The sequence below is a fragment of the Cnephaeus nilssonii genome, assembly GCF_951640355.1.
Source record: "Cnephaeus nilssonii genome assembly, chromosome: 19".
Taxonomy (NCBI): Eukaryota; Metazoa; Chordata; class Mammalia; order Chiroptera; family Vespertilionidae; genus Cnephaeus; species Cnephaeus nilssonii.
Window position 1 is genome coordinate 4,761,147 of NC_137090.1, and position 22,891 is coordinate 4,784,037.

Consider the following 22,891-nt stretch of genomic DNA (forward strand, 5'->3'; position numbering starts at 1 on the left):
GCAGGAACCCAGGCCCCACCCTCTCAGCCCCCCAGCTCCCAGCGCCAACGTCAGACCCATGCAAAGTAGCTATTTGGCCAACCCTCATTGCACTGATGCTTAATTGGGTGGCCACTGTCTAAATCTCTATTTAAAAACTGTTTCTAAATTTGTACCGATGTCACCTGTTAGGACAGGAGTCCGTTAGTCCCCACAAGTCACAGAGCCCTTTAGGACTCCTTCATCCTCTGGAAAGCCCTGGGAAGCTGGTAGATGATCCATGTGTGTGCCCATTGTATAGATGAGGAAACTGAGGCCCAGTTCCGGTGACCCGGCCAGGTCACAAAAATAGCAGGTTGGCAGAGAATCAGACCCCAGGTGTGCTGGCCGCCACTCCACCAGGGGCGGAGAGGACGCGCTGCGCACACAGCCACCAGAGGAGCTGGAGTCTGCCTCCTGAGCCAGTGTCCAGAGGACGGCCCACACAAGGGCAGGTGTGGCGCGTGAGGGCCGCCAGGGGCCCCGTGGTCACCTGGCTCAGCCATCACTGCGCAGGCAGAAACCGAGTCTCCGGAAAGGCGCAGGGCTCGCCCCATCCCGGGGCTGGTTCAAGCCGGTGGCCCTGGTTTAAGACAGAATCCGGAGGAGGCGTCTCTTTCCCTCTGGGGCGAAGGAGGCGGGAGGGAGGGGGGAAAGACATCTTGCCAAGGAAGCGCTAAGGATGGATGACACCCCTGGAGTCCTTGCCGGGGAGTGCCAGCTGGGAACCCTAAATATTGCGCCTGAGCATATGCCTCCCGGGGAGGAGGAGGGAGCCGGGCGGAGCCTGCGAAGGGTGGCAGCCCCCAGGCGGTCGAGGTGTGGGAGTCTCCGGTTAACGGGCAGACCCAGGAAGCGTGTGGGCGCGCAGACGCCGCCGTATGTCCCCCCTGGCCCCCCACCCCACCCCCCGCAGACGTCTGCGCGCTCGGGGAAACCTTGCGGCCACGGGTGTTAACCGGGGAAATGGAATTTCCACCTCCCAGACGTGGATTAGCAGCCACATTTATTGCCATGAACCGTGTGCCGGGGTCACGCCCCGGTGAGCACGGCTGAGAGGACCGGCACGTGGGTGAGGCCGAGCTGTGACGGGTGCACGGGCGGGCCCGTCCCTGCAGCTTCTGCCTCTCAGTGATGCGTGCTTCCTGAGCGCTTACTTTGTGCCCAGCCGTGCTCTCGGTCCACGTGAAGGCAAATTGTCGGGGAAGGAGACGGGCGACGTTCAAAACAAGCGGCAGCTGCAGGTGGCGGTGAATGAAGCAGGTTAAGCGGGGAGAGACCGAGGGGAGGTGTGGCAGTGTGAGTAGGTTTGTTAGGGAGGGACTTAGCGGGAAGCTGACACCTGAGGAAGAACGAAGGCTAGCAGGGCATGAATCACACGGACCTGGAAGAGGAGAGTTCCAGAAAGAGAACAGAGATGAGCAAAGGTCCTGGGGTCAGTGGCTGCTTGGCGTGTGGGCCAGCAAACAGTCCTGCGTGTCTCAGGGTGAGCGGGGAGCAGCATGATGGGTCGTGGGTCTGGGCAGTGACCGGGGCCGCCTGTACTCTGAATGAGGGGACAGGCAGGGAAGGTTTGGGGCAGAAGGAGGGTCATGGATGACTTGGGTCTTGAAAGGGCGGTGCTGGCTGCTGTGCAGGGAGTTGTCTGAAGGGAGCCGGCACAGAGCCACGAAGCGGCAACCACGCGTGAGACCTGGTGGCGGCTGAGCTAAGACCGGGCGGTAGCGTGGCGGCAAGGTTTGCGCTCCGGTCCCAGGTGAAGGGTAGAGCCGGCAAAGCGTGCTGACGCAGTGAGTGTGGGGCGTGAGGGCAGGAGGAGCGACAAGCATGTCCGAGCAACTGGATGATGGCGCTTCCGGCTACGGCGCAGGCATTCGCACAGGCCAGGCCGGGACACTTCTGTGAGCGCTTGCCCACTTGGATTAGCTTCCTCCCGGCAAACGGAGAAATTGGGCATCAGAAACCTCTTCTGCCAGCAGGTGGCGACAAACGCCCACTCATCCCCCACTCAGAGCGGCGCTGGGCGCTCTCAGGGACTCTCACCAGCCTGCACAGCCTCAGTAAATGGTGCGCTGGGGTCATGCCGCTCCAGCTTCTGTGGCTGGCTTTGCACACTGCAGGGTGCCCGGGGGACGTGTCAACACACCCTGCATCCCTGCCAGGCACCCAGGTGATACGACGCCCATAAACACACAGCAGGTCTGTGCCCTCAGGGGGTTCCCAGACAAGCAGAAACTGTGTAGCGTTAGAAAAGGAAGGTTCTGGAAGGGTTGCTATGCTCTTCAATACTTCCACACTGTTTCCCGGGTCACTCACACCTCCCATCCAGGTGTGCGGACGGCTCGAATGCAGGTGTCCTGGGACCCAGGTGTCTCTGTGACGCTGTTGTCCATCCCCCTCCCGCCCCGTCGTCTGTGTCCGCAGATATATTTCTGGGAGGCCCAGCGTCAGAACCTCACCGAGCGGGTGAAGACGCTCTTCCTGGCTGAGACCGGCGTGAAGCTCAAGAACCTGACGGGCTACACCACCTACCTGGTCAGCGTGGCGGCCTTCAACGCCGCGGGGGAAGGGCCTCGGAGCACCCCCACCCGCGGCCAGACCCAGCAAGCAGGTGGGGAGACCGCCGAGGGGGAGGAGGGGTTGGCCTGGGGGGCGGAGGAGGGACCTCTGGCCCTGGCCGCTGGGCTCATGAGGAGTGGAGGCAGCAACCTGATGCCACCCCCTGAGACATCTGGGCTGGGTACCCAGGCCCCTGGGATGCCCCCAAAGAGAGGCCAACATGGGGTGCTCAGAAGAGAAGTTTTCTCCATACAGCTTTGGGGAGAGCCCCCAGACCCCCCTCCTCCCCCCCCCCCACACACACACCACACACACACACACACACCACACACCACACACACCCCGTCTTGCCTCTGTAGCCCGCCTTGCCCATGGCCAGTCCAGGCCCAGCCAGCCCCCTTCTTCTCCCTGCCTGTTCCCACCTGCACGTGCCAGGTGCTGGGACCACAACAGTGAAGGAGACTGACCCGCCCCCCCAACCCCCGACCCCGCGGACGGAGACAGATCACACACAGCACAGAGGTGCATTAACCTCTGGCGGCTGTGCCGGGGACGGAGGACAGAGGCAGGGGACGGACAGGTGGCTGTGGGCACGTTTGCCTGCAGAGGCGTCTCTGCCGGGTGACATCGGAGCTGACAGGAGAGGAGGCCGTGGGAGGTGCAGGAGGAGGGGGGTTCCGGCCAGAGGGGCTGGCAGGTGCCCAGGTCTGGAGGCGGAGGGGATTAGGGGGACTGAGAGAAAGCCAGGGGGCTGGCGAGAACGCGGGAGTCCTGTTCTGGAGGGCCTGGCGGCCGGGGGAGGACGTTGGGATGATCTAAGTGTGACGAGAGCCGCTGGCAGGTTGAAGCGGCTGGGCAACAGGGTCTGGTTTGTGTTTTTATTTTTATTTTTTTATATATTTGTATTGATTTCAGAGAGGAACGGAGAGGGAGATAGAGAGAAAAACACCAATGATGAGAGGGAATCATTGATCAGCTGCCTCCTGCACGCCCCCTGCTGGGGATCGAGTCACAACCTGGGCATGTGCCCTGACGGGGAATCGAACCGAAACATGACCTCCTGGTTCGTAGGTCTACGCTCAACCCCTGAGCCACACCGGCCGGGCTGGATTGTGTTTCTGAAAGATCGCTCTGACTGTTGTTCAAAAGGCAGACTGATGTGGGGAGAGGATGGAGGCAGGGAGGCCAGGGAGGAGGCTGGCTGGTGGGGCAGGGCCGGGGGGGGCGTGGAGGACAAGGTGGGGGTCCTGCTGCCACAGGGGCGGAGCCAGCTCTCTGTACTGTTCACAGTCACTTCTCAGGCAGATTCTACCTGAGCCTTTGGAAGCCCTGGGCATGGGCGGGCAGGGGTGCCCCTACGCTGTGGTGAACTAGGGTGGCCTGGACTTGATGCTTCCCAGGGTCCCCCCACCAGACAAGGGGCATTAGAGGCCGGAGACGGGATGTCTGAGCTGGCCCCGAGCTGTCGCCAGAGTTCTGTCCTTGGGGGTTTGCACCCACGCCTCTCGTCCTGACCTCCTTAAGTGTCTTTTCCAACCTGCTGCCTCCCGTTCTGTAAATGGCCTTTTCTCTTCCTTGGGGACGAGCCTGGCTCCAGGAAAACCCTGTCCCCTCCTCCGGCTCTGAGAATCTGTGTGTCTGTCCGCCCGCCTGTCCTGGCCATTCCCTGCCGGTGTCGTCCGCCGGATGTGAGCCCCCGGAGCCTGGAAGCGTGTGTCACAGGCACAGCAGGACACCGTGTTCTGTCCCCCGTTTCTGCAGCCGAGCGGAGGCCGGAAGGGCCCCCTGCGCTCCCTGCCTCCTTCAAAGGCTGCTCGCTGGCGCGGCCTGTCCCGGGCTGGACGGCGCTGGGCGGAAGCGGGGTCGGGGTCAGCTCCGGCTCCGTGGGGGTGGCCCTGACAAGAATAGCCGGGCCATCCCGCTGGAGCCAGCTCGGGATGCTACCCCTGGATGCTTCCTTCCCGTCCTCCCCGCCCGCCCCCGGCGCACCCACCCCTGTGGTTTGGGGTTGCTGCTGGGTTCTCGGGCCAGAGAGCAGCTCTTCCAAAGGCCTTGGCCGTCTCCGGCTCCGGCTGCGTGGGACAGCGTGGCCTCTGGGCGTCGAGCCCTGGCCCTGGGGACGGGAGAAACGGCGGCTCTGCCATCTTGTTCAGTGCCCACCGGATGCTCTGAGGCCCAGGCACCCCCGGCCCTCTCCCCGGGAAGCTGAGAGAGATGCCCCCCAAAACCAGGACACGGCCTGGCCCCGCAGACACCCTGGAACAGGGCACAGGCTGGGCCCGGGCTCTGAGCCAGGGCCAGGGGCCCCTGAGCAGGAGGAACCCGAGTTCTCTAACTGGAGGCAAAGAATTCTTGGACTCTGGGGTTGCAAAGCGAGTGTTGTGATGCAGTGGGAGAGGAGGGGGGGTCCTGTGACCCCTGGCGACCCCTCCTGCCCTGTCCTGCTCGGAGCCCTGCTCTCTTCTGCCTCCTGGGCCCCCACCCCTGCTGGTTCCTGGGAGCTGAATGGGGCTTTGAACGTCCGGGGAAGGAGGGAAACACCCCTGTGCTGTCTCCCCCGCAGCCCCCAGTGCTCCCAGCTCGGTCAAGTTCAGCGAGCTGACCACCACCTCGGTGAACGTGTCCTGGGAGGCCCCGCAGTTCCCCAACGGCATCCTGGAGGGCTACCGGCTGGTGTACGAGCCCTGCACCCCCGTGGACGGTGAGTGGGACCCCAGCGCGTGCCTTACCCCCACCTCCAGGGGGCTCTCTCTCAGCCGGCGTCCCCTCGCCGTCACTGCAGTCCATGTGGCCAGCATCTCCCAGCTGATAAAGAGGAAACTGAGGCCGGGACAAGGGAAGGGAGTTCTGAGGTGAAACAAGTTGGGGGTGAGGCTGAGGAGCGGTCCATGTACCCTAACTCCCAGGTCCAAGTTTTCAATCTCTTCTTGTCCAAAAGTCGATGGCAGTGGGGGGGGGGGGGCGAGGGGGGGGCGACTGGAGTGCAGGGGTGGGGGCCCTGGGAGAGAGACAGCATCCCAAGCTGGACAGGTCTCTGTCAGCCCATGAAGATGGGGGGCGGGGGGGGCAATGGTCCGGGCCCAGGCATGCCCCCCAGAATTTGGGTTCAGCTTTCTCTGCCCTCCGTGGAGTCAGGAACCGCTTGGAGAATCTGATGAAAGACGAGAACCTCTCCCCAGAAGGATGCATAAGTTTGGGGGGCATTGCACCCCGCTCCCTCTGTGAGCCTCTGGTCTTGAACCCTGACCTCAGGTTGTCTCCCTCTGACCCTGGGCTGTCTTCAGAGCCTCTCTGTAACCCCTGACCCGCCCCGCCCTCCAGGCCCTGGCTGGGACCCTGGCCCCCTCCCGCACCCCCAGGTGGGTTCGCCCAGAATCACAGCTGGTGACTTAGAGAGGCGGGAAGGAGACTGGGCTCCCAGCGGCCTGCGGCCAGTTCCAGAGCTCAGCAAGACCTTGGGGAGGTGGCTGGCCGACCAGCTGGCACCCTGGTGGCCAGAGGTGACCACCTCTGGGCTTACCCCTCCCTCTCACCCCTCCCTGACAACTGAACCTGAGCACGCTGCAGTGGCCAGCAGTTCTGGGTCAGCCGGGGAACAATGGCCCTCAGTCTTCGCCGCCCCTACCTGCGTGCCAGCAGCGTCCTGTCTGCAGAGTGCACTGTGTGCTAGGCCGGCGGGGGAGCCGGCCCCGGGAGACCTGGTCAGGTGCAGGCCCGGGAAAGGGGCCATCTCTCCCAAGGGCAGGAAGGAGAGGGCAGAGGTCACGGGGAGGGGACGCAGGGGGACGGGACAGGCGCGCGCGCTCGTCACGGGGGCCTCCCCCCGGCCTGCCCTTGAGAGGTGTGAGCGCTTTGCCTTGGGCCCTCTGTCCAGCAGGGTCTGGACCCCATGTCCCCACGCCCTTCCATATTCCCGTCTGCCCGTGACGGCCCAGCTGATAGGATCCCGAAGCCCTGCATGCGGCTAGGCGACACCCAGTCTGGCCAGCGCGGCGTCTGCACCCGGGTTGGTGCCTCAGCCCTGGGCTCAGGTCAGCAGGCCGCGTGAGCATCCCAGGACCCCTTTCCTCAGGGAAAAACCAGGGTCCATGGTGATGAGGGGTTTGCTCAGAAATGTCAAGGAGCAGGTACCCAGAGCTGCTGCTCCGGTCCTGGGCATGTCCCCACGTCGCCCCCAGATCTCCTCATTCCTGCAGGGAGCACCTCTGGAGCGCCCCCTGTCTGTCACTCAGCACTTTATTTATTCAGTACGTAGATCGGGCACCTGCCACGTGCCAGGTGCTCTGCTGTTCTATTTAGCCTCATAGCATCCAGCCTTAGATGTGACGGATGCCCGCGCTCAGCGGAAGGACACACGGGCGCTCGGGGACATGCACAGGCCCCTGGGGCCAGTGCTGGGGTCTGAGCACCGCCCGCGGTCTGTGGAGCCCGTCTCCCAGCAGTGACCAGTGTGCTCAGTGGACATGGGAGCTGAAAGCCAGTCCTTAGGGGGACAGCGGCCTCCTTACGGGGCGCTGGTCAGTGGGGTTGCCTGGAGGACATGGGTGTTTAACCTATGCCAGCTCAGCTGGCGGGGGGGGGGGGGGGAGGTTTGGATCTGTGAAACACAGAGCGCAAACTCTGACCTCCTGAAAACCATCCAGGCCTCCCCTCTAACTGCCACAGTTTGGGGTGCAGTTGACAGGGGGACCCTGGTGTGAGCTCCCAGCTCTCTCTGGCAATTGCTGAGGTTGTCCTAGCTGTGGGGGCTGAGGTTGTCCTGGCTGTGGGGGCTCAGGTTGTCCTGGCTGTAGGGACTGAGGTTGTCCTGGCTGTAGGGGTTCAGGTTGTCCTGGCTGTAGGGGCTCAGGTTGTCCTGGCTGTGGGGGCTCAGGTTGTCCTGGCTGTAGGGGCTGAGGTTGTCCTGGCTGTGGGGGCTGAGGTTGTCCTGGCTGTAGGGGCTGAGGTTGTCCTGGCTGTGGGGGCTGAGGTTGTCCTGGCTGTGGGGACTCAGGTTGTCCCGGCTATAGGGGCTGAGGTTGTCCTGGCTGTGGGGGCTCAGGTTGTCCTGGCTGTAGGGGCTCAGGTTGTCCTGGCTGTAAGGACTGAGGTTGTCCTGGCTGTGGGGACTCAGGTTGTCCCGGCTATAGGGGCTGAGGTTGTCCTGGCTGTGGGGGCTGAGGTTGTCCTGGCTGTGGGGGCTCAGGTTGTCCCGGCTGTAGGGACTGAGGTTGTCCTGGCTGTGGGGGCTGAGGTTGTCCTGGCTGTGGGGGCTGAGGTTGTCCTGGCTGTGGGGGCTGAGGTTGTCCTGGCTGTGGGGGCTGAGGTTGTCCTGGCTGTGGGGGCTCAGGTTGTCCCGGCTATAGGGGCTGAGGTTGTCCTGGCTGTGGGGGCTGAGGTTGTCCTGGCTGTAGGGGCTCAGGTTGTCCTGGCTGTGGGGGCTCAGGTTGTCCTGGCTGTAGGGGCTCAGGTTGTCCTGGCAATAGAAGCTGAGGTTGTCCTGGCTGTAGGGGCTGAGGTTGTCCTGGCTGTAGGGGCTCAGGTTGTCCTGGCTGTAGGGGCTGAGGTTGTCCTGGCTGTAGGGGCTGAGGTTGTCCTGGTTGTAGGGGCTGAGGTTGTCCTGGCTGTAGGGGCTCAGGTTGTCCTGGCTGTAGGGGCTCAGGTTGTCCTGGCTGTAGGGGCTCAGGTTGTCCTGGCTGTGGGGGCTGAGGTGGTCCTGGCTGTAGGGGTTCAGGTGGTCCTGGCTGTAGGGGTTCAGGTTGTCCTCAGCCGGCTGTAGGTCTGTTCCCTCCAACTCTGGGCTATGCTGTCTTTACAGAAGCACTTTCTGGAAGATGATCCTTGGAGTGGGAGTTTGGCAGGATGTGACAAGGGGACAGAAACGGGCTATCAGATGTATTGGGGCACAACAGTTAAGTTGAACAGGATGGCGCGTTGTTTTTCCCTCCAGATGCAAAGGGCCTGTGGTCATTCTGGAGGCAGACAGCATGTAGCCTTTCTGAGGCCCGTGTAGCCATGGGGTAGATCAGGCACCTACCACGTGCCAGGTGCTCTGCTGTTCTATTTAGCCTCATAGCATTGTTTTTCCTAAGCACGGCCTGGAGGACGGTGGCTGAGAATCAGTCTGGGAGACACTGCTGTGTGGCCAAGGGTGCCAGCCTGGCCTCATGCCAAGAGGCTTTGGCCCTGGCGGTGTCAGCAGCCCTCGCCCCCGGGCCCCCCGCCGGCCCCGCAGTGCCCACATCCCCTGCTTTCCCCCCAGGAGTCAGCAAGATCGTGACGGTGGACGTGAAGGGGAACAGCCCCCTGTGGCTGAAGGTGAAGGACCTGGCGGAGGGCATGACCTACCGGTTCCGCATCAGAGCCAAGACCTTCACCTACGGGCCCGAGATCGAGGCCAACGTCACCACGGGCCCGGGCGAAGGTAGGGGAGCATCGGCGGGCCTGGGACCTGCACCCTCCACACACGGCATTCAGCCCCCCACGCAAGAAGGGGTGTCCAGAAACCGGGATGAGCAAGGTGGGGTCCCCGGCAGAGCTCACGGGCCAGGGGACAGCAGACACAGGCAGACACACCAGACCTTGGGAGTACAGGGTGGGCCCGTGCAGTGGGGTTGATGGAGGTGAGGGAGAAGGTGGCTGGGCAGTCAAGGTCACCCGGCTGTCAAGGTCACCCATAACATCAGAAGTTTCTCAGGCTGCCACTCAGGTCAGAACCCCTGGGGTCCTCTTGATAAGTGCAGGTTCCTGAGCCCCCGGAAGTCAGAATCTCGGAGCATCTGCTTGGGAATGTGCATTTGAGCAAGACCGAGGGGGTCTCTGTGGCACCCGCTGTGAGAACCACGGATTGTGGGGGTGGGGGAGGCAGGAAGGCGACTCTGACGGAGCTAAAGGCGGGAGCACCTGCCGGCTGCCTCCTTCCTGGACAGAGGTGAGGGGGGCTGGCAAGGTTGGGGGGAGGGGAAGAAAGGAGCAACACAGCAGTGTACCCACCTGAGGCAGGAGGGGAGGGGCAGGGAGGGGAGCGCCGGGGCCAGAGAGGACAGCGTGGCTTGGTTTGGGTCTTGTGACACCTGTTCAGGTCGTCCTTGGGCCGGGGGGTGGTTGGGGCTCAGCTCTCCAGAGTCCCTGTCACCCCTGCAGAATGTCCCCTCCTGAACACAGAAGCCACCTGCCTCCCAGGCCACTCTCTTCCCTGCCTTCCTGAGAGAGAACACAGCCCACCCCACACTTTCCCTGAAACCCCTCTGCTCCCTCCTCCCTGCCCCACAGACCAGGTGTGGACCAGGCCTCCTGGCACCAGAGCCTGGCTTAGCCCGGCCCGGGAAGGTGAGCTGGGCCCTGCCCAGGAGGCCGCCTCGCCTGCCGTCCACCTGTGTCACTGGGGTTTGCCCTCCCACCACATCAGGCCGCCCTCTGCTTTCTCTTTCTGGGCACCTTCCCTTCCTGCCCCTGGCTCTGCAGAGGAGCTGTGTGGCTCAGGCTCCATGGGAACAAGGCTGCCGGGCTGCGGGGAGAGCCGCCTGGAGCCACCCCGGCCCCCCTCTGCCCTGCCCCTGCCCCTCCCCTCCCCACGGGCCTCTCACCTAAGCCCGCTTTCCTGGGAAACAAAAGCAGGAAGAGAGCTGTCAGCCAAGCTGTGGCATGGGGACAGGAGATGCCCATCTGGACAGACTGTTCTAACCTGAGGCCTGGGGGCAGGCCAGGGGACAGGAAATACGAGGGGGAAAGCAGGGGGGTTAAGGGAGAGCCGAGCTGCCCCCTGCAAGCTGTGAGTGAAGAGGGTCTGCACATGCTCCCCCCAAACCAGGCAATGGTCCAGGAGATGACTGACAGCTCCGTCTCTCAGCCCTGAGCGAGAACTCGGGGTCCTAAGAGCCCCACCCCACCCTTCACACCTCCCTGGGGCTGTGTCCCAGTGCAGGCAGGACACACATTAGGGAAGGAAGGAAGGAAACGCAGTCCTCAAGGTCCTGGGTCGGGACTGGGCGCGGGCGGGCATCGGGCTGCCCAGCTCTGTCACTGAGCCCCTGGCCTCCGGTCCAGCCCACCAGCTCCTGGGCCCAGGGATCTTCCATCCGGTGCTGGACTCTCGGCCCCTTTCCCAGCAGGCGTCCACCAGGGCCACCCGCATCGCTCAGCCAGCCTGGCTCGCTCCCTGGCCCCACCAGCACATAGGAAGCACCTACTGTGTGCCCGGCTCTGAGCATGCAGGGCTGCACGTCGAATGAGTGACAGCACTCAGGGTCGGGGCCCAGGGGGACAGTGGGAGCCAGAGGACAGGCACTGGCCTGTGCTGCAGGGCACCCCCAGACAGAAGAGTCCTGGGACCCATGACGGATAAAACCGGCTCACTCCTCTTACTACGAGTGAACTCCCTGCTGCTCCGGCTCCCAGGCTGGCTGCTACCTGACCGCCTGCCTCGCCAGGGGAACTGGCCCTGGAGCCCGGCTCTTCCTCCCTCTCCAGGCAGCAGGCCCAGGTCCCCCTGCCTCATAGCCAGTGTGGCCGCGCTGGCGGATTTCAGGCAGGCGGTGGGGGGGACAGTGCCCTCATAGGCCAGGAGGGGAGATGTCCAGGGCCCACTCAGCCCCCCAAAAGCAGCCTCCCCCTTTCATGGGCCTGCTCTGCCATTGTCCTACCCGCCTCCACTGCCCCCATGACACATCCCTTCAGGCCTTGCATTCCAAAAGGCCTTTACAGGTGGGGAAACTGAGGCACCGGAGGGCTATGTGAACTGATCAGTCACCCATCTAATGGTCCTGGGTTGGACTAGGAACCCGGGTCTCCTGAATCTGCTCCAGGGACCTTTCTGGCATCACCCCAGGGTCCCTCTCCTGCCCTGAAACTTGGAATTGGGGGGAAAGAGGGAGTAGGGGACGCAGAGAAGAACCAGCAGGTCGAGCCTTAGACACACTCCCCCGGCCTCACCCTGCAGGGTCTCCCGGGACTCAGGCGGGACCGGTTCTGTGGGGCAGCCCCTCCAGCGGGGCACAGGGAGGCAGGCTGGGTGCCCGTCGGTGCCGTGCATCCCGTGCCCGTGTGTGCCGTTTGCAGGTGCCCCGGGACCGCCTGGAGTGCCCATCATCGTGCGGTACAGCTCCGCCATCGCCATCCACTGGTCCAGCGGAGACCCCGGCAAAGGGCCCGTCACCCGCTACGTCCTAGAGGCCAGGCCGTCAGGTACGCCCGCCCGGCTGAGCCGCTGTCCCTGTGGAGCCACGTCTCACTTCCTCCCTCCTCCCCGAGTCCCTCCACCCGGTGCCCTTCTGTCATCGTCCCCTGCGATGGCACGTGTGCGTCTCCAGGCGAAGCTAGAGGTGGCTGTGGGAGTGGGGAGCAGGGAGGTGCACCCTTAGTTAAGGAACACCCGGAGAGCAGCACCTAGCGCCTGCTGAGGACCCACTCAGGTGGAGGGTCGTTCAAGAAGCCAGGGGAGCCCTAGCCGATGGGCACGATGGATAGAGCGTCAGCCTGCGGAACAAAGGGTCCCGGGTTCGATTCCGGTCAAGAGCACGTACTTCAGTTGCAGGCTCCTGCCCAGGCTGGGCCCTGGTCCGGGCTCGTGTTTCTCTCACATCGATGTTTCTCTGTCTTTCCCTCTCTCTTCCACTCTCTCTAAAAATCAATGGAGAAATATCCTCAGGTGAGGATTTAAAAAAAAAAGAAGAAGAAGAAGAAGAAGAAGAAGCCAGGGGAGCAAGGAGTTGAGCTCACAGAGGCTAAACACCCATGTCCTCCAGGCAGCCCCACTGGCCAGCGCCCCCTAAGGAGGCCGGCTGTCCCCCCTGCCCCCCTCCAAGACCCAGCTGCCTCTTTAAGGCCCGTCTCCGCCCTCAGGACTGGCTTGGCAGCTCCTGTAACCGCACCAACCTGTCCTGTCAAGCCTGAAATCGAATCACAAGAACTTCCCCAGCCATCAGCAGATGAGTGGCCGATGAGCCGCTGCAGGGGCCGCCCGGCACGCTCCCGTTTCACAGTCGCCGCGACACCTGCGCCTCCCGGCTCCCCTTACCCGCGGAGCCCTCGCCCTGCCAGCTCCCCGGTTGCTAGGCTTCCGAGTTAATCAGAGGCGCCCGCGTGGGCCGAGCCGGAGGCTTGTTCCTGGTCTTCCGTGGCCCCGTGATTAGGCCACTGGAGCTGAGACACTAAACGCCGTCTTCGCTGCTCCTGCAGGAGCAGCAAGTGGCAGACACAACGGGAAGTGGCCGGGCATGGCAGGAGGTGACACTTCTAAGGGGCCATCGGAGCATCCCGGGGACACGATGTTAGCTCCTTGGGGCAGCCGAGCCCTAGTCATCTCAATACAAGTAGTTCATCTCAGGGGTTCCAGGAGGCAGTCACCGCCCCGCCGTTGCCTTAATCTTAGGCGCGTGATGACAGTCACCGACAGCGAACGCCTATAGCAGCTCAGAGCCAGCCTGTAGCCGGGAGGTGTGCTTACGGCTGGCTCTCTCCCCACTCCAGATGGTCCCGCCCCGGCCCTCCAGTGCCGGCTGCTGAGTTGGCCTGGAGACCGCCGTGTGCTTCTCCCCAACCGGGGCCCGGGCCTGCTCTTTCCACCTGAGTTGGCCGGCCAGGGCGCCAGGCTGTGGAATGTTGGCTCCAGAATGGACTCGGGCCCTGTTGATTTCCCACTGCTTCCTGGGAGGCCTGGCGCGGGGCCTGGCGTTCCGGGTTTGGGGGCCATGAGCTGGTCCACACGGGTGGGATCAAGGACTAGGGTAAGAGGAGGGACCAAGCCAGGATCCCCCGAAGGGTCAGGACTCGGAGCCGTGGTGGAGGTCTGGTGCAGGGGATGGCAGGCTATGGGAAAGGGTGAAGAGCCATTGCCTTAACCTTGGGCTAATAGTGAAGACAGTTGGGGGGGGGGGCGGTTTGAGGGTCTGAGAGGGAGGTCAAGAACTCAGAAGTTGGAGCCAACATGGGTGGCGTACAGACGGGGAGCCCTTCCGCCCTCTCTGGTCCCTGATACTCCTCTGATCCCTGCTCCTCAGCATGGAGGAGCCTGAGGATGGGTCCCATCAAATCCAGGCAACTTGACCCCACCCTCACGGGAACCCCAATCCCTTCTGCAGCTGTTCAGACACAGCCCTCTTCTTGTCTGATGCCACTACTGTGTGTGCTTTGACTAGGGATGGGGGCCAGGAACATGGAGGCCTGGTTAAGTACAGGAGGGGGCACCAGATGATGACATCTGAGGCAGCCAAATGCTGAGGAGCACTTAGCGATGCAATGGAAAAAGTATATGCAGGCCCAGCAGCGTGAACGAGGAGGTCACTGTTCATTCCCGGTCAAGGGCGCATGCCCGGGTTGTGGGCTGGATCTCCAGTGTGGGACATGTAGGAGGCAGCCGATCAATTCTTTCTCATCATTGATGTTTCTCTCTCTCTCCCTCTCCCTTCCTCTCTGAAGTCAATAAGAATATATATTTTTTAAAAGAATAATAGGCAGAATTCTCCCTATCAGGGCTAAAAAGGCTCATCGCTTTGTCTAGATGGTGATAGCGGGTTGCTCGTTGCAACCTGTTCTGCATATTACACACGTTTAATGTTGTATAGACATCTTAACAAACAGACCAACAGGGTCAGATACTGCACAGGTATCTGTCATCTCCTGAGGACCTCCTGCCCCCCCCCACCCCCCTCCACCCCCAGCCGCACTGGGGAGTGGAGTTGACAGGCAGATCTGACAGGCCGCTCTCAGGGAGCGACAGGTAGGATGGGGCCTCCCCTCACGGGGGGCATCCTTTCTGCGCTCTTGCAGACGAGGGGCTATGGGACATCCTCATCAAGGACATCCCCAAGGAGGTGACCTCCTACACGTTCAGCATGGACATCCTGAAGCCAGGCGTGAGCTACGACTTCCGGGTCATTGCGGTCAACGACTACGGCTTCGGCACCCCCAGCAGCCCCTCCCAGTCTGTGCCAGGTACCGGCCTGAGGGTGAGGGGAGCAGGGGCTGGGCAGTGGGGAAGGGGGTAGGCAGCAGAGCCCCGGGAGCGCTGGGGTGGGGCCCGAAGTGCACTGTCCCCTCAGTGCCTCGAAGCAGCAGCGAGCCTGGGCCAGGGCCCGAGTCAGGGTTCAGCTTCGGAAGAAACGGGACGGACCATGGCTCCTGTGGGTTCCTTTTCAAGGACTTCGAAGCCCTGGGCAGGGGGCCCAGCCGGCTTGTGGATGAATCACCGGGCCCAACATGGGAGCTTCCCTGAGCTCATCAGCCAGGGGATTCAAGGGCACCAGGCCATAAACTGAGTGTCTCCATAGAAACGGGGCCCCACACAGACAGTCAGCAGCCTACAGAGCACAGACAGGTCTGGACCACCTGACAGAGCAGGGCCCGGGTGGGCTGGCCTGCCATCCTCCCCTTCTCCTCTCCCCATTCTTCCTGTCCGGCGTGTCTCAGCTCACAAGGGCCTCTACTACCAAAACCCATGACCCCAAAGCTAAGCACTGACCACTTCATACCAAGGCCTCTTCCCCCAAGGCAGACATGTAACTCAGAATTCCTACTCACCGGGGGAGTTTCCAACACCCGCCGCCTCCCTCCTCCCACACGCTCCCACCCTTGCCAGATTGACAGCACCGATCGTGGGAAATAAATAAATACTTGAGGGCTGGAATAGGAGCCAGCCCCTCTTCAGGCAGCAGCATGGATTAGATGGGCCGGGTACAGAAAGCATGTACTGGGGGCTTCAGAGAAGGGGAGCCCTCCCTGGAGAGGCATTTGAAAGTCCCACCCATGTCCTCCCCCAACAACCCTGCTTTCTGCTACCAGAAAGCGATTCCGTCCCAACTGAGCCTGGGGACAGACGCTCCCAGGCCCAGCACAGGCCAGACAAGCACCTTTCCAACACAGAGCTGGCTCTGCCTGCCCAGGTAGACCGTGGGTGGAAATGGAAAAATAAAAGGAGCCTGGCCGGCCGAAACCGGTTTGGCCCAGTGGATGGAGCATTGGCCTGCAGACTGAAAGGTCTCAGGTTCGATTCCGGTCGAGGGCATGCACCTTGGTTGCGGGCACATCCCCAGTTTCCCTCTCATTGATGTTTCTAACTCTCTATCCCTCTCCCTTCCTCTCTGTAAAAAAATCAATAAAATATATATATATTAAAAAAAAAAAAAGGAGACTGGCCAGCGTGGCTCAGTGGTTGAGCCTCGACCTCTGAACCAGGAGGCCCTGGTTTGATTCCCGGTCGAGGCATATGTCTGGGTTGCAGGCTCAATCCCCAGTGTGAGGCGTGCAAACATCATTGATGTTTCTGTCTCTCCCTCTCCCTTCCTCTCTGAATTCAATAAAATAAAATAAAAATTTTTTTAAAGAAAAAATAGCAAACACACCATCCCTCCTCCACTGCAGCCCGTGTCTCCAGCAGACATCACTAATCAATCCCGGCACTGTTTCCTCCTGAGTCCAGAAGCAACCTCAGCACTTGTCTCAAAGCAGCCTCCAGGGAGCCCCGTTGATCAGAGACTGTCCCTCCCAACCTTGTCGTAGGCTTGACCTCCTTCAGGGGGCACAGACCCCGCCTACCCATAGACTGAGAGCAGGATGTAGGGCACCCACTGGAGTGGGAGGTTGGGAGGCAAGAGGGGCTGAGCACCCTGGTCCTGACGCCCCACCCGTGTTCCAGCCCAGAAAACCAACCCGTTCTACGAGGAGTGGTGGTTCCTGGTGGTCGTCGCCCTGGTCGGCCTCATCTTCATCCTGCTCCTGGTCTTCGTGCTCATCATCCGGGGCCAGAGCAAGAAGTACGCCAAGAAGACAGACTCGGGTGAGCCAGCACCCACCCTGCCAGCGGGGCTGGGCCCTCCCGTGTCCGCCTCCCTTTCGCAGGGACGGGTGGAGGTCTCTCTCCCGGAAGTGCATCTGCTCCCACAGGTGGAGCAGCCCGGGCTTCCTACCCAGTTTCCATCTCCTAATGGGTTTCAGCTCTAGCAAGAGGAAGAGGGGGCAGCCGGCCAGGTGGGGAGAAGGGAGGTGGGGGAGGGGACGCTGCCCAGTGTAAAGGGGTGGCCTGACCGAGCCGTGCCAACCTGCCCCCCAGGGAGCAGTGCCAAGGCTGGTGCCCTGGGCCATGGGGAGATGATGAGCTTGGATGAAAGCAGTTTCCCTGCCCTGGAACTCAACAACCGGCGCCTCTCCGTCAAGAACTCCTTCTGCCGGAAGAACGGCCTGTACACCAGGTAGCAGCCCTCTGCGTGGGGGACGGGAGGACGGGGGCTGGAGGGCCGGCAGTGCCCAGCTGGGGAGGGCCACAGGGCAAGCAGTGCCCACTCGGCCTCACCCTGCCCCAGAAACGGCTTTCCACCCCAGTGAGTGGGAACAACGGTCAGCACAGGCAGGGGCCAGGGCCCACGGCCCGGGCGAGGGCACACTGGCGAGAAAGTCACAAGGAGGTGGGGACAAAGGGTTTCCATCAATCACAGCAGAAGGCAAATAACGTGCCCAGTGTTGGAGACGGGCCGACTGCCCTCTGAAGCCAGCGGTCCCTAGTCACAGCCCGAAGCCATGCTAGCCACTTGCCCCCAAGGGGAGACGGCCCAGCCCAGGCTGGGCAGACCCACCTGAGTGAGAGGCCCCAGGAGCTCCCCACAATCGGGGACGCCCTACCTGTCCGCCCCCCAGGAAAGGAAAGGCACCCCGAGTGTAGCCACGTCTCCCCTGGTCCTCCCTCATGCCTGCTGTCATTGCAGAACACGTTCTCCCACCCGCCCGCCCCCCAAGTCCACACTCTCAGCATCGTCCCCCAAGGGCAGCATCTAAGCAGCCCACCAGGAAGGACGAGGTGGGTGGCACGCCAGCTCTCTCCCCTACGTCTCTCCAACCCCAGGCCCTCCTACCGACTCCTCCGGCCGCAGGGCTGCCCATGGCCAAGGGCAGGGGCAGCTCACAAAAACGTCTCTGTCTGGTCCCGGAGGGAAGAGGCGATGTGTGTGTTCTTCAGGGGGGTGGGGGTGGGGATGGGGGTGGGGGTGGGGGTCGGGGTGCTGGCCAACGAGGCCCAGTCTCACCCTCTGAGAAAGCCAGCCTTCCAAAGAAAGGGACATTTGATGCCTCTGTGGCAGGCCCAGCATGGCCACCACAGTCTCGCCAGGCTGGCTCCAGGGCCCTGCCACCCGGAACAAGGGGCGTCTCACCGACAGCCTGGCCTGGCCTGGCCTGCCTCTCGCACCCACAGTGTGCACACACCCCATCCCTGACCGTCCCCGCACCCCTGGGCCTGCACAGAGTTCCCGTCGGCACCAGACGAGCCCCAGGCTCCAGCCTGACACAGCCATGGCGACATGCCAGCCCCCACTCACCTGCATGTCACGAGGGCAGCTTAGCCCGGCACCCCGTGTTCCCCCTCCTCCGTGTCCTGTGCCCGCTGTCTGGTCTACACGAAGCTTCGGCTAGTACGGTTGCTGCTTTATTTTAAAGGTGCGCTTTGTCGATTGGAATGAAATCAGTGCAGGGCAGCATCAGAGGTCGGGGGGCAGGGGTTGCCTGGGACATGTGCCCAGGTCGCGGGACTGTTCTCAGAGCAGCGTTTCTGCAGCAGGCGGTGCCCGGCCCCCGTGCGGACAGCTGGGGCTCAGGGCCACAGTGCCAAGAGCAGGCTGGGCAGGTGCTGGGGTGTCAGGCCCTGGGCAGTACCCCCTGGCATCCTGTCCTGAGGGCAGAGTGGTTGGTGAAGGACCCCAGGCCTGCCCACTCCTCACCCTCAGCCCACGTGGCCCAGGAGCCCGCAGCCCTGGCCCCCGGCCTGCAGGCCTCCCTGGCAGGAGGAGTGCCAGGCGCGTTTCCCCTGGTGACGGGCAGCCGGGCCTCTCACTCACCCGGAAATGCGCGCCTCTGCCCAGGGCTGAGTTTTCAAAGGCGGGCGTGGCATAGCGGGAACCACCGCGATCTCTGAGCCGATCTGAGGGCGGGAGGCGGCGCTTTCCTGGCTCTCTGACCCGGTGCTGACTCTGAAGCTCACCTTGTGCGGTTAGGACGTGCGTGGAGAGTTTGTCTACAGCACGGTCTCAGGCCTCCCCTGAGAGTCCGATTCGGGAGGTCTCGGGGGCCTAGGGGGCTGGGTCACATTCACTGCAGGTGATTCTAAGGCCTGCGGTCCTAGAAGCATAGGTGGAGAATCAAGGTGCGCCCCACTGCCCCCCCCCCCCGTGTCTCACACACACACACATACACACACACACACACACACACACTTCCCTGGAGCTCATTCAAGAACTCAGCCCAGCACCCTCAGCACCCTGAGCCTCCCCGACCCCAGGCGGGGCCCCCACCCCAGTGCCACCTTCCATGGCACAGGCCTGTGAAGAGCAGGCACAGGAGCGTGAGGGGTCCGAGGGCCTTCACGCCTCCAGGCCTCTCGGTGGCCTCCCCGGACCACGGACCAGAGGAGGCTGCTGTGAATGAGGCCACCTCTCAGCCCCCACCCCACGCCCCTCTCTCTAGGTCTCCGCCCCGGCCGAGCCCCGGCAGCCTGCACTACTCGGACGAGGACGTCACCAAGTACAACGACCTCATCCAGGCGGAGAGCAGCAGCCTGACGGAGAAGCCCTCGGAAGTCTCCGACTCCCAGGTGAGGGGCCCCGGACGGGGGTGGAGCAGCCCTCCCGAGAGCGGGCCTGCAGGGCGGCCCGTCCGGCGGCCTGGACCTCCCTCCTCCTCCCCTTGGTGGCCCATAGCGACGCAGGGGCCCCAGCTAACGATGTGCACGTCGGATACAGGCCAGCTGCCGCCCCCCAGGCTCTGCTCAGAGTTTGCACCCGGGGCTCATGGGGTCTCTGGAACCGTGATCATGGAAGACACCCCGAGACCATGGTCCTCACACTCTCAGGAGGCACCCCATGCTCAGTTGCTCGGTGGCTCTGGCCTGTCGGGGCCCGTGAAGGCGAGGAGAGGGAGGTTGACACAGCAGCCTGTCTTGCCAGGGCCCGGAGAACCGATACACTGAGCAAGTCGGGGTCAGAATGAGCCCCAGAAATGGAAGGCTGGGTGCCCTGGAGCCCCACGGCTGGGAAGCAGCAGGGACTGGGAAGGCAACAGAGCTTTGGAGGTTCAGACCCGAGTTTGAATCCTGGCTCTGCTGCCGATGAGCTGGGGCATCCTGGGTGTGGTAGGGAACCTCTCTGAGCCTCAGTGTCCCCATCTGTAGAATGGGCGGGATAACAACAGGCTCTGGTGAGGCTGTGGGGAGGATTCGCTGCGATGAGGCAGAGAGGAGCTTAGCACAGGGCCTGGCATGCGGCAGCTCACGTATTAAGAAGGGACGGTGCCTCCGGGAGAGGCAGAGCCTTAGAGAGGCTGCCATTAGGTGGGCCACGTGGGGACACTCTGTCCCAGGCTGAGGGGAGAGGGGGCTGAGTGCGTTCCGATGAGGTGACGTCACGGCCTCGCACCCCAGCCCTCTCGCCCGTGGCCAAGCCTGGTGGTTGCCTGGGAAGGACCGAGAAAGGCCACGGGGTCCCACGCCCTGGACCTTTCTGCCCGGGCCTGGGAGAGGACGAGAAGGAAGCGATGCCAGCAGGGAGCAGGGCTGTGGGCTGTGTGGGAGGTGCCAGCCAGCCTGGGATCGGGCTTGTGGGCCCCGTGGACCAGGGCCCCTCGCCCACGGCTGCCTTGTTCGGCTCCAGGGTTTCTGATGGGCTCGGCGGAGCCAGCGAGGCGGGAGCTCACGCCCCCGCTCAGCTGGCAGGGACAGAGACCCAGGCTCAGCCTGGCTCCCAGGGACTCATGTGACTCAGGCCCCGGCATTCCGTTAGGAGAATTTAACCCCTTGCAGCCACGTGCATACGGGGACTCACAGGGCCAGGCTTCCCTGAAGCATGGTTTTTCTTTCTCCCCGAACATGGTGATGAGCAGTTAGACCTAGGCACTCACAGTCAAGTTCAAAGACATAAGGCGTTCGGCTCCATCTGTCCCAGGGCTGACCCAGGGATGCGTTAAGTGAGAGTCGGGCCCGGGCAGTGCCAGGTGGGACCATTCCGGTCTTGCTTGCTCTGGAACGGTCCTTCCGCTGCAGCCTGTCTCCTGTGCCTCAGGGTCAGGTGGGAATTTGTGCCCTGACAGCTAAGGAGGCCCGGATGTCAGTGTCCATCCGAGGCGGTGAGGGGGGTGGGTGCAGGAGGTGAGCTGCCGCTGACTTCCCCACACTCATTCTTGAGCCTGTACCCTGAGGCCATGGAGGGGATGGGTTGGAAGTCCTGGCTCCCGGGAGCTCCCTGAGGGCTGGCGGGACAGACAGCCGCCGGCCTCCCTCCGAGGCCCTGGTCACCAGCCTAAGGAAATCCTGTGGCTCGCTAGTGTGTGGATTGTGGGGCATCCCCTGTTGCAACTTTCACTCTGGGGCTCATGGGGGGTGCCCCACGATATTAATCCTGCTGGGGTGGTTTCTCAAGGGCATGTCCCTCAGCGTCGGGGCAGCGGGCGCCCCTCCGGGGGCTGCTCTGGAGACCCTGCCGTTGGAAGCCCGCTCCCCCCAGGTGAGGGTGAGCCGTGCATGTGCCGCCTGGTTTATGTTCTAAGTCAGACCACCCAACACTCCCTCTCCAACACGGGTGGAAATTTGCCAGCCGGTTCCCTGTGATACGGTCGGTCATAAACAAAATGTCCCCGTTTCTTATAAACAGACACACATGATAGGATGTGAGAAAGGCCGTAACGGGCTGTGGTGAAGGCTGGGGGGCTGGCTGTCCCCAGTGGGCACGGGGTGGGGGTGGGGGCTGGGCCTCCAGAGCTGGGGGAGAAGGGGTTCCAGGCCTGGGAGTCGGGGGGCCCACACAAGGCTGAGGCTTAAAGGGCCTGTGGCTTGTTTGATGGAACTTCTAAAAAACGAAGTGTGGCTTCATTCCAACTGCATTTTCAAAGTAAGAGCCCAAGCTTGGAATGAATGTTTCCTGGTTAACACACAAGAAAGGCTCAGTGGGAAGGAAGTTCCAAGCCAGGCGCCCGCTCCTGATCGCTGCTCCGTTCTCCGTGCGATCCTGGCGGCCCCGCTAAGCTCCTTACAATGGCTTTAAGCTGATGTGGAGAAGTACAGAAACATACAGGACAAGTTAGATTTTATGTCGTTTTTATTGAGCACCCCATCAAAATAGTGAACATTTATGGAGTCCTCTCCAGGAGGGATGCCAAGGATTATTCCAGAACGGCACCACTTAGCCCCGTAGAACGGCGGCCGCCAACTGGTGGTCCGAGGACCACTGGTGGTCCGTGAGGTCCGAAAGGTTGGCGACCGCTGCTCTAGGAAACCTGGTGGGTTTATCGCTATTTTCAGGTCGAGACAAGGAGAAGAATGGGTGGGGGAGCCCCTTAAAGAAAGCCAGGCTCCACCTCTGGGCCTCCTGCACACCTACTGTGCGCCACGCACAGGTTGGGCCCTGGGAGGCGCCTGGGAGGGGTAAGCACTGGATTGGCCCTCCATGGAGCCCCTTCCTTCCTTCCTTGGTGCGTTTGTTCAGCAGATATTTGTTCTGCACCCGCTACCAGTGGTTCTCAGCCTTCCTAATGCCGCGACCCTTTAATACAGTTCCTCATGTTGTGGTGACCCCCAACCATAAAATTACTTTCGTTGCTACTTCGTAACTGTCATTTTGCTGCTGTTATGAATCGTAATGTAAATATCTGTGTTTTCGGATGGTCTTAGGCGACCCTAAGGTTGAGAGCCGCTGCTATAGAGCCTAAGGCTGTATTAAAGGGTCTGTATTAAAGAGTCGCGGCATTAGAAAGATTGAAAACCACTGCGCTAAACAGTACCAGGCACTGTTTACAGGTGGCGGCTCCAGTAATGAGCAAGACAGGCTCTTATGAATGTTGTATTGTGATCTCTGAGGGAAGACCCCATGTGTATAAATAATCAACGTTTTCATGTCTCATTAAAGTAATGAGTAACTAACGTCAGGAGGAAACTGGTGAGCCAAGGGCTTCCTGCTTCCTGTGGCGAGGAGAAAGGACTGTGAGAAATCCTGGGGGAAGGTCGGATTCTCCTGGAAGCCCACGGAGGGCTGCCTGGAGGAGGTGGCATTTCGGCTGGACGTGTGACAGGACTGGCTCATGCATAGAAGGGGAGGCGTGTGGGTCCGTGTCTGGCTGCCGTGGTGGTGAATGAAGCCACACTTCATTCTCAGAAGTCCCACCTGAGTTCTGCCACCGCCCTCCCTCTGCGGAGTATGTCCCCTCCTTAGCCGGTGTTTGCTCTTGTTCGTCCGATTGGACCACGAGTCTTGTAGGTTCCGTGAGGCCCGCCTCCCGCTTCCCCTTCGCCGGGAGAAGCCCAGATTGGACCGAACTATAGACACGCTGCAGGCAGGACCGAGAGAGCCTGGGAGGAGGAGATGCCACTTGC

General features: G+C 62.2%; 1 protein-coding gene across 2 annotated transcripts in view; it reads left to right on the forward strand.

Annotated features, from left to right (window-relative positions):
• SDK2 (sidekick cell adhesion molecule 2) overlaps positions 1 to 22,891 on the forward strand; it is a 212,894-nt gene that overhangs the window by 181,904 nt on the left and 8,099 nt on the right. For both annotated transcript variants that reach the window (XM_079799164.1, XM_079799163.1), the window contains 8 exons: positions 2,443 to 2,629; positions 5,141 to 5,278; positions 8,819 to 8,980; positions 11,614 to 11,739; positions 14,323 to 14,487; positions 16,187 to 16,327; positions 16,601 to 16,739; positions 19,000 to 19,126. In XM_079799164.1, the coding sequence (XP_079655290.1) occupies positions 2,443 to 2,629; positions 5,141 to 5,278; positions 8,819 to 8,980; positions 11,614 to 11,739; positions 14,323 to 14,487; positions 16,187 to 16,327; positions 16,601 to 16,739; positions 19,000 to 19,126 (1,185 nt within the window). The remainder of the gene's footprint in view (positions 1 to 2,442; positions 2,630 to 5,140; positions 5,279 to 8,818; positions 8,981 to 11,613; positions 11,740 to 14,322; positions 14,488 to 16,186; positions 16,328 to 16,600; positions 16,740 to 18,999; positions 19,127 to 22,891) is intronic.